We start from the raw sequence: 11,360 nt of genomic DNA, 5'->3' as shown, positions 1-11,360 counted from the left end.
TCAAGTTTCATTAGTGTTCACACCCTTAACTATTGCAGAATTGCTAATCTGATGTTTTTTTACTTAGACACAGCTTGGGTGACTTAAACTCTCAGACTTTGTGATGTCCTGCTTTTTCCATTGCTGTAAACAATTGTGATATATACTGTGGCAGAATTGTTACTGCCCTGTAAATTAAGTAGCTATGTTGTTTGATTTCTACACGTGTTTGGGGTGCTGGTGAGGGGCCACAGAGTGAGAGAGAGAGCACTTGCGTGTATTACGTGATGTCAAACGCTGTTCTATTTATAATGAATCATAGGGCCTGTGGCACACCGCGTTTACTCGGAAGGACACCTCAAAGGGCACTCACTGTGCCTGACACTACTAAAGTGGTGTAAAGGCTAACTGCTCAAGGACTTCTGCACTCCACACAACCGAACAGGTAATGAACATGACTCTGCTTTGTGTTGTTATAGTATTATTGTGCACGCTGAGCTGAAAATCACTGAACTTTGATGTCTCTAGGAAGGAATAAAAATTTGATTATGTGATTATTTTTGTTATAAAATTTATAAGGTACATGGGAAGTGATTAAGTGATTTATAATTTTTACTTTGCATAGGCCCTACTGTAAACATATCTTGAATTTAATTTGATTTTTTTTTTATCTGTTTGACCTAAACTGTATTGAGATTTAAAATGTTTTGACATTAAACTTTTAAATGAATGTATTTAGACATGTATTTTCTGACTATCAATATAACACTCAAGTACTGATGATATGTCTTTCAGTTGATATATACTGTGTGCCTATTTTTGTTTATCTTTTAATGTCATGACATTTATTAATTCTTTTTTTACAGAGCTGACTGCGTAACGTTCTTGCTCAATGGACGACTTTGACTACAGCTTGCACATCTCCGATCAAGACTGGGATACTTTTTATCAGGAATGTGAGGCTTGCAACTTGCTCTCTCCAGGACTTGCCAGCCGAGAGGATTCTGGCATGAGTGACATTGATGAGATGGGGTGCCACCTTCTGGACCTGACCCGACTCCCAGCATCCGCGGAGGCTGATCTAGACGGTCCTCCGGACTGCGAGGGTTCGCCTGTAGACCATTACCTGAGCAAATATGGGATACGTAGCCCAGAGCAGGTTCTCTCTGGCAGTGAGGAGGATCTGCACCTTCAGACTGTCAATCTTTTCTTTGAGCAGTTGAAAAGTGTCACGGTAAATGAACAGCCATTAGAACAAAGCCATGCGGCAAATTGCCAAAGTGAGAAGATGGACCATCTGGCGGGTTTGATTGATAAGCAGGTTATTCAGTCTATAGGTATTTGTCCATCTGGCAGAAATGCGGCCAGTCTTAAAGGTGAGATCACTAAGCAGGGTGAGGCTGATACCTGGGGCAGTACAGCTTTGGAAAAACCTATAATGGCCACCTTTACTAATGCACAGGCACGTGCATCAGATTCCACTGAAAGAGAGCCGGCCGTTGGAGGGGGGTCATTGTCATCTCATCTAATTACAGTAGGAATGAAACAGGAGCAGGAGAAAAGGTGTTATCATCTCAGCTGCACAGAGAGCACAGAGCTTAAGCAGAAACCTGAAACAAAGCCACCAGACAAACCGAAAATGGCTAATTGGACAAATGTGACCGACTCAAATCCAGCAGGAGAAAGCATTGCTCAGCTGAACACCGGAAACATTTCTGATTCAAACGATTCACCAGTCTGTCAGTTTCCAGTGTCACCTTCTAATCTCAGGAGGAAGAGGAGGAAGAAGAAGAGGATGAGTAGTGAACCCGGGGAGCCGGGTCATGGCTATGAGGCTCAGTTCCGGGTCCATCAAAGTGAATCGGAGGAAGAGAGATTCATTCAGAGAGAAGTGATGAACAGTCTTCCTACACATTTCCTAAAAAGAGAGCACTCATCACTCCCAAGAGTTAAAATGTCATCAGTATCATTCAATAATGAGAATTTACCGCTATGCTTTAATGTTGCTTCAGCTGACTTGAAGTGTTCGAAAAATTTGCCGTTATCTTTCACCAACTTTGGTTTTGACACAAAGACTCAAGTCGGGCGTACAAGCATGTACAATATTTCCAAATACACAAATGATATATCTCTTGTAAACAGTGGACAGTTGAAAGCAGAGGTCTGTCAGAAGTCCATATTACCCCAGATGGATACAGTACTACATATACAAGAAAATGATGTTGAAGTAAATCAAATACAAACTGATTCTGCTATACAGTTAAAAGACACACCAAGTTCACCAAGTATTAAAGAAACCTTATCAGTGTCTCAAAGTGATAAATCTGCTACAGGATGTCAAAGGAAATCCTTATTATCTCCTAACATTTCCAGTGCAGCTGATTCAACCGAGCCTCTTTCCTCTTCAGTCTCTTTAAACCTGGCTGTGGACGCATGTAAAGATGTATCCTGTATGGGAAATGAGATTGACTGCTGTGCATTTAAAAGTGAACAAAGCTCACCAAGCAAATGGAAGATGACCGGGACTTCAGACACCCAACAAAGTAATTTGTCTATGACTGAGAACATAGATGAAACTGAATCTTGCCTTGATGGAAACAGTCCAAAAAGATTTTCACAAAAAGGAGAACTCGTTCCTCCTACGGACATTCAACAGATAAATAACAGCAGTGAGGTATTAAATATGAATTCATCACTGATAAAACCAGGAAGTTTAACAGAAGAATCAGAAAGTAAAGTACACAGCAGTGGAATTGAAGATGTCAATTTATACCATGCTGTCGAAGAGAAGAGTATTGGTGAGTTAAGTGATAAGACAACCAGTTCAAGTGAGCATATGCATGGTGTGAAAATACCTGAACACACTTCTGTATCTGATCATAGAAAAGATGAAGGACACATACAAAGCATAGATTACAGTAGTGAGATATCAATTGTGAATACTTCACTCATACAACCAGAAAATTCAACTGAAGAGTCTAAAGGGAAGAGATACAACGGTGTCAATGAAGATGCCAATTTATACCGTGCTGTAGAAGATAAGAGCATTGGTAAATTATGTGATGAAACAACCAGTTCAAATGAGCAAATAAATGTTCTGAAAATGCCTGAAGATCATGTTGTGTCTGATCATAGAAATCATGAAGAACATATGCAAAGCATAAATAACAGTAGTGAGATATCAATTGTGAATACTTCACTCATTCAACCAGAAAATTCAATAGAAGAATCTGAAGGGAAGAGATACAACAGTGTCAATGAAGATGCCAATTTATACCATGCTGTCGAAGAGAAGATCATTGGCGAGTTAAGTGATAAGACAACCAGTTCAAGTGAGCATATAAATGGTCTAAAAATACCTGAAGATCCTGCTGTGTCTGATCATGGAAATGATGAAAGTCACATTCAACACATAAATAACCACAGTGAGGTATTAAATATGAATTCATCATATAAGAAATCAGGAAGTTTAACAGAAGAACCAAAAGGAATAGGACAGAGCTGTGTCAGTGAAGATGCGAGTTTATACCATGCTGTAGAAGACAAGGGCATTGGTAAAGTATGTGATGAAACAACCAGATCAAGCAAACATATAGATGATCTGAAAAGGCCTGAAGACATTGCTGTATCTAATCATGGAAATGATGAAGGTCACATTAAAAAAATAAATAACAGCAGTGATGCATTAAATATGAATTCCTCACTGATAAAACCAGGAAATTTAACAGAAGAATCAGAATGTAAAGGACACAACAGTGGAACTGAAGATGCCAATTTATACCATGTTGTCGAAGAGAAAAGTATTAGTGAGTTAAGTGATAAGGCAACCAGTTCAAGTGAGCATATACATGGTCTGAAAATACCTGAAGATCATGTTGTGTCTGATCATAGAAAAGATGAAGAAGATATACAATGCATAAATAACAGTAGTGAGATATCAATTGTGAATACTTCACTTATACAACCAGAAAATTCAACTGAAGAATCTAAAGGGAAGAGATACAGCAGTGTCAATGAAGATGCCAATTTATACCATGCTGTCGAAGAGAAGAGTATTGGAGAGTTAAGTGATAAGACAACCAGTTCAAGTGAGCATATACATGGTCTGAAAATACCTGAAGATCATGTTGTGTCTGATCATAGAAAAGATGAAGAATATATGCAAAACATGAATAATAGTACTGAGATATCAATTGTGAATACTTCACTCATTCAACCAAAAAATTCAACTGAAGAATCTAAAGGGAAGAGATACAACGGTGTCAATGAAGATGCCAATTTATACCATGTTGTCGAAGAGAAGAGTATTGGTGAGTTAAGTGATAAAACAGCCAGTTCAAGTGAGCATATACATGGTCTGAAAATACCTGAACACACTTCTATATCTGATCATGAAAAAGATGAAGGACACTTACAAAGCATAAATAACAGAAGTGAGATATTGATTGCGAATACTTCACTCATACAACCAAAAAATTCAACCGAAGAATCAGAAAGTAAAGTACACAATAGTGTCAATGAAGATGTCAATTTATACCATGCTGTCGAAAAGAATATTGGTGAGTTAAATGATAAGACAATCAGTTCAGGTGAGCATATACATGGTCTGAAAATACCTGAACACACTTCTATATCTGATCATGAAAAAGATGAAGGACAAATGCAAAGCATAAATAACAGTAGTGAGATATTGATTGCAAATACTTCACTCATACAACCAGAAAATTCAACAGAAGAATCTGAAGAGAAGAGATACAACAGTGTCAATGAAGATGCCCATTTATACCGTGCTGTAGAAGATAAAAGCATTGGTGAACTAAGTGACGAAACTACCAGATCAAGCAAACATATAGATGATCTGAAAAGGCCTGAAGACATTGCTGTAAATGATGAAGGTCACATTCAACACATGAATAACAGTAGTGAGGTATTAAAAATGAATTCCTCACTCTTAAAACCAGGAAATTTAACAGAAGAATCAGAATTTAAAGGACATAACAGTGTCAAGGAAGATGACAATTTATACCATGCTGTAGAAGATAGGAGTATTGGTGAATTATGTGATGAAACCACCAGATCAAGTGAACATATAGATGATCTGAAAAGGCCTGAACACATTGCTGTATCTGATCATGGAAATGACGAAGGTCACATTCAACACATAAATAACAGCAGTGATGTATTAAATATAAATACCGCAATCATAAAACTAGGAAATTCAACAGAAGATTCAGAAGTTAAGGGACAAAACAGTGTAAGTGAAGAAGACAAGAGTATTGGTGAATTATGTAATTTGACCAGCACATCAAGTGAACACACGTGTGATCATAAGAAAGAAATTGAGATGCTTAGTGAGGATTCAACCCAGAATGCTTTAGCTGATGTTTCAGACTCAAAAAGTATAGATCCCGAGAGTATAGTACTCAACGCTCCAGACCAATCTCCATGCCCTGTGTATGCTATCTCCTCATTCTGGAATGAAATGGAAAAGCTAACCATCAATGACATTTTGCGGCTGCGGATGATTGCCAATGCCCAGCACCCCAGTGTTCTGACCCAGCCAGAAGATGGAAGCATCGCAGACGCTACTGATGCTGCAGACTCGGGTTACTTTACACAACCAGATGACTCTAAACCAGACCGCTTGAGTGAAGACATGTCTTTCATATCTGATTTAGATGAAGACTTTACACTTCAAACTCCAGATTGTATTAAACAAGAGGAGTCGTCATGTGAGCTTCCTAGCAGCCCTTGTAGTGTGACATGGCAAAATGATTCAGATCCAGCGATCGTGGGTGATGATGTGGTGTTCGTAAATTCTGAAACTATAGTTCCTGAACATCTCTGTAAATCTGACACTCAGCAGTGCTTCAGAAAAATCTGCAAGAATATTAGCGTGCAGAACCTGCAAGCTCTGGAGTCTCAACCTGTTAGACAAATGCTGAGAAATGCTTCTTTACATTCGATACATTCAGAAGTAGAGGATCCTTTTTACCACGTGAACACTTCTTATACAACGTGCTTGTCTGACGATGAGGAAGTGGATAGCGGTGGTATCTCGTTTTCTGAAATAATCCAATATTTTTTGGGTGATAACGAACCAGAACGTTGTCCTTCTCGTGCGGACAATGCTGAATCGAACCTTGAGGAAACATGCACGTCTGTGCCAGAGATGTATGACAATTTTTTCTCAGAGTTCGATTCTAGAAGCTTTTTGTCTCCGTTTGAAGATGAGTCAAGTGGAAAAGATAAAATGGTTCCCATATTTTCCTGCAACCGTTCCGGGAACCATCAGTTCCCAGAGGCGTATGATTATTTCTTCCCTGATTCCCCTGTCCATTCAGATGAAGATGATGAGAATGACAATGCTTCAATCAAGGTTGTGACACATAAGTCCACTTATCCATTTGAAGTTGAGTCAGGTGAAAAGGATGAAGTAGTTCCCATATTTTCCTGCACCCGCTCCAGGAAACATCAGTTCCCAGAGGCGTACGATTATTTCTTTCCTGATTCCCCTGGTCATTCAGATGAAGATGATGAGAATGACAATGCTCCAATCAAGGTGGTGACACATAAGTCCACCAACCACTATCCTGTGGACACGTGTGAGCACTCAAATCCTAATCAGGGCAGCTTCTTCTGGACAAATCTTTTTTCATTTAGAAGAGTTCAACGTACTGGTCCTTCAAACCTTGAGGAGAAGTCTTACTCCTGCGCTCTCACTCCTGTGAAGCCATTACGCAAAGGAATTAAGTCTGTTACTGTGATGGGCCCCGATGACAAACCCTTCCCAGACACATTGTACCTCAACCTGGAGAACCACATCTTTCAGCAGCTGACTGAGCAACAGAAGAAATGTTTGGAGATGCAGACAATCATTGCTGATCCGAGTAAGACCTCAGATACTTCACTACAAATTATTCTGTACACATAAAGGGGTGGTTTCCTGGACAGGCTACATACACACTAAAACGCGTTGCTTGCTCTAGATTACTCGCGGGATTTAACTTTGTGTCATGCTAATTTTCCTCTTGAGTTAAATATTTTCAACTTGCGCGAACCATGTTTGAGGCGAATAGTGTGTGTTTTCGTGGCAATCACGTCACCCAATTCACGTCATTTGCATCGCCCTGCGCAAGGACTCGTCTGATCGCGTCTGATCTACTTGCGCAAATCGTTGAACTCGTGTTTGGTGTGTATGCCCCATTAGGGGGCGTGCACACCAAAGCTTTAACGCCCGCGGCCGGCATATGTTTTCAATTGTTTCCAATGGAAGTTCTGCGTTTTTCAAAAAAGCGAGCAGCTAGCGTTTTTATTCCGTGCTGAAAGCCGACGCTCAGCGTTTTTTTCGCGCCCTGCGCTGAACGCAGAGAGTTGAACTTTGGGTGAAAAGCTCAGCTCGTCAATGTCAGTTTTCACAAGGCCATTCAATCACAGTGGAGGAGGGGTGGGACAAATACCACAACAACCAACCAGTGCATCGCACAACGACTGATAAACAAAGCAGAAGTATCACAGCAATCAAAGCGCTTAGCTGAAAAAACGGCTGGCATTCGGCATCCTTCAGGCGTTTTCAGACGCGTTTAAAAAAGCTTTGGTGTGCACAACCCCTTAGGTCTGGTCCCATACTAAAGCGCATGTATGAGCTGTTTTAACCGAAAATATCTTGCACTAACATATCATAAAATATATTAGTGCTATTGTTTTGTCTGAAGATGCACACCAGTAATTGGTTTTTTTTGTAAGGTATGTTTGTAAAAACTAATTAAATGTCCTAATATAACTAAAAGGCCTAGTTGTGGCTTAATCTAAATCCTGTCTGGGAAACCGCTTACACACTAAAATAGCTCATTGCTAGCACCTGTTGTTCACGACCTGTACGTTATGTAGGTATCAGATACTTGTTCCCTCCAAACCATATCACTATTCTGCCTATTTTAATCCGTATGTCTATTTTGATCTGCCAGACCTCTTTCTTTATTTGCATCAAGTGGGGATCAGCAACATGCAAAACAGATCCCAAAATAAGAAAATACAATGGTTTGTCAGATATATATATTTTTCTACATTTACTAGTTTTTCTTTTAAGCCTTACTCTGATGGGATTACTATTCTGGATATGTCTGATAAGTAGGTTTGCTGCATATTTGTAAACCTGCCTGCACTGTAAAAAAAGATTTATTAGTTCAAATTAAAAAAGTAACTTACCTGGTTGCCTTAAAATTTTGAGTTTATTCAACTTAAAAATATTAATTGACTCAAAAAAGTTGTAAAAAATTGTTGTCAACTAAAATTTTTAAGTTGACTGAACTCAAAATTTTAAGGCAACCAGGTAACTTTTTAAGTTGAATATGTGAATCACTTATAAAAGAAATGTTAAAACTAAAAAATATATCTGAAATTAATTAAAACTGATTTAAATAGATGTTATGTCAGCTCAGTAAGCTGTGATGTATAATTGTAATATCGCTGGTTTCTTCTCATTGACCATTATTCACTTCAGAACTACGGCAAACAGGACAGATTTATATTTACCAGCTCCCTTACCTCTCTATATAACACTAATCCCATCCGAATAGAGTCAACTCTCATCTCTTTCTCTGTCAGTAACTGCTGACTGAAGTATGTAGTCACATGTAGATCCATGTCCTGGTCAGTGGAATGGGTGTACGTGCAACTCTTCACTCATACTGGGCAGCTTCTCAAATCTACTCATTCGAAAAGAGTAGGGGTGTGCCCCGGCATCCTGGCCAAACTTGCCCATTGGCCTAACCATCCCCATATATATACTAATTGGCTATATCACTCTGTCTCCTCTCCACATAAGCTGGTGTGTGGTGGGCGTTCTGGCGCAATATGGCTGCCGTCGCATTATCCAGGTGGATGCTGCACATTGGTGGTGGTTGTGAAGATTCCCCCATTCATATGTAAAGCGCTTTGAGTGCTCCAAAAAAGCGCTATATAAATGTAACAAATAATAATAATTATTATAGTATTTATGTAACTCTGAGGTACTTCTTGTAAGCAAGACTGTCACTGATGCAATAAGAAATGTTATAATATTTTATAATAGTAATGCATTATTTATTTTAATAGTAATATTGCACTGCTAAAAAAACATTTTCTAGTTGTTTTTTGCAGCAAGTTTATTTTGTTTTAATATAAAAATAAGGTGGCACAGTTGTTCAGTGGGTATCACATCAAGAAGGTTCATGATTCAAGCCTCGGCTGGGTTAATAGTTTTTCTGTGTGGAGTTTGCATGTTCTCCTTGTGTCAGTGTGAGTTTACATCTGGCCTTACTGTGTTTAGATTAACCTTTTCTAGCCATGAATATAGCCGCAGATGCTGGAATGGTGTTAAGAAATAAATGAATAATAACATACGAATGAATGATTTTCAATGATGGCACATATTTGCCTTTTTTGTAGGGTTGGATGCCCCATTCTTGCCTCTTAGACAAGCTGACATGTGCTTGGTTTGTATTGCGTTTGCCTCTTGGGTGCTGAAATCAGCCAGTCCTGGAGCAGACACCTGGAAAGCTGGTGTGTATATTTCTTGTCTTGCTTTCAAAGATAACATTTTTATGCTTTTTCACAGAGAAAATTAAACAGTAACACTTTACTTGAAGGGGTGTGAACATGAAGGAGATTTGATGCACATTTATGACAACTGTGTCATTTGTTTAATTATGTCATTTTTGATGCAAAGATGACATTGTTTGAGATGTCTTTGCTGTGAAAACATGACATTAACCAATACAACATAAGTTGTTATAAATCTGTCATAAACATGACATAGCAGAATATGATCAAACTTAAGAAACTACCTAGCTTTAAGGGTTATCTTTACATTAAACTGTCGTTTAAAGGTCATTAAGTGTTAGTACTCTGTCAAATATTTTAATAACAGCATCATGAATATTTTTCTTGACCTCAGCTATAGTGGTACAAATTGATCTTGTCATTAAAATGTCAATAAGTTTTAATAACATGTCAAATGATTTTAAATACCTTAATAAAATGCAAAGATTATACTAAACTTTATGTATGTGCACATATTTCTGACATAAAAGAAAAATCGAACAAAACATTTAATTAATTTAATGTATTTAAGTGTTTCCAAGCGATATAGCCCCAACGCTGCATGGCATAACCCATTATTGTGCTGTTTTCATTTAATTTTAGGTGAATCGGTCTCCAAATACAATAAAATATACTTTTATAATTTTTTTATTTGTATTATTATTATTGGATGATTGATTTGTTTCTCAAACACTTGGATGAAACAGATATGCTCTGTATCACAAAACACTGCAAGTTATAAATAATTTATATAAGGAAAAATAATGACGAATGTGTGCTCTTTATTGTTCAGCTCTTCTGGCGAACATCAGTGCGCTCTCTGCCATACGATACCTACGGAGACACAAGAGGGAAGAGACTTCTCTGCGTCAGATAGAGCCTGCATAACTCTACTATAACTCAGCAGATCTCACCCTTTCTCCATGTAATTCAAAAGGGTGGTAGTGAATGTGCATGCATGCAGGTAATCCTCAAAATTTGCATTTGAAAAATACTCTTATTTACCTTTACTATTGTGAACGTAAACACTTTATGTAGTACAACAATAAATGTTCAGGTCAGTGACAGCCTTCTGTTGATAATATTATTTTGTTTGAGTAAAACCTCATCAGCATATCAATACTAAAGAAGTAATGTTATTATTTCTAAAAAATGACCAAAGCCCTTCTTCAAAAATGTGTGTTTGTGAAGAAAGCACTTGCATGTTGGTTAATATGATAGTGAGATGCTACAAAATGGTGTTATGATGACAGATGGATGTAGTAATTTGGGTTTCTTGTGGGTTGTTTTGGGAGGAGTACAATGTCAAAATAGGCAGTGATACCACTGAAATGCTGGAATTTAGGGGCCAAATTATGTTGGTGTGTTTAAAGCACTGAAAACAAAGTATTAAAAAATGATTTCAAAGATATTTGTTAAAATTACATCACAATGTGCTCCCTGCTTTAAATATATTTCATCTTATGCCAAGATGTATTTAAATTGTCTGTTTTACCTCAAATAAAACTGATTATTTATTTAAAGTCTTAAATAAGTCCTAAAGAGTGTTTCATTATGTCTGTCTGTACACCTGTATGTAGTAGTAGTTATTCTTATTTTGACCACTAGAGGGCAGTGATTAGGCAATTCTGACTTTTTAACAGAGAAACATTATTATTTATTTATTTGTTTTAACCAACGAGGTGTATTCAATTTGATTTATATAGCGCTTATCAATATAGGTAATTGTATCAAAGCAGCTTTACATTAATAGAAGCAGGGGAAAACACATGAAAATCGACAGACAGCATAGATAGCAA

At 37.8% G+C, this 11,360-nt stretch overlaps 1 protein-coding gene across 1 annotated transcript; it reads left to right on the top strand.

Moving 5' to 3' along the window:
* The first annotated feature begins 203 nt into the window (after nucleotides 1-203).
* On the top strand, nucleotides 204-11,095 carry perm1a (PPARGC1 and ESRR induced regulator, muscle 1a). Its single transcript, XM_055188736.2, has 4 exons — nucleotides 204-424; nucleotides 846-6,869; nucleotides 9,409-9,522; nucleotides 10,355-11,095. The coding sequence occupies exons 2-4, from the start codon at nucleotides 872-874 to the stop codon at nucleotides 10,447-10,449; spliced, it is 6,207 nt and encodes a 2,068-aa protein (XP_055044711.2). The 5' UTR covers nucleotides 204-424; nucleotides 846-871; the 3' UTR covers nucleotides 10,450-11,095.
* Nucleotides 11,096-11,360: the final 265 nt, after the last annotated feature.

The sequence above is a fragment of the Misgurnus anguillicaudatus genome, chromosome 13 (assembly GCF_027580225.2).
Source record: "Misgurnus anguillicaudatus chromosome 13, ASM2758022v2, whole genome shotgun sequence".
Lineage (NCBI taxonomy): Eukaryota > Metazoa > Chordata > Actinopteri > Cypriniformes > Cobitidae > Misgurnus > Misgurnus anguillicaudatus.
The sequence above is the reverse complement of the archived record's forward strand: the minus strand, read 5'-3'. Positions and strand labels throughout refer to the sequence as shown.

What these genes read in the sequence shown, in the direction of transcription:
- perm1a (XM_055188736.2), top strand. Translation starts at nt 872, where the DNA reads ATGGACGACTTTGACTACAGCTTGCACATCTCCGATCAAGACTGGGAT. An exon ending in GACAATCATTGCTGATCCGA is followed by an intron (nt 6,870 to 9,408) that starts GTAAGACCTCAG and finishes CCTTTTTTGTAG; the next exon opens with GGTTGGATGCCCCATTCTTG. An exon ending in AGCAGACACCTGGAAAGCTG is followed by an intron (nt 9,523 to 10,354) that starts GTGTGTATATTT and finishes TTTATTGTTCAG; the next exon opens with CTCTTCTGGCGAACATCAGT.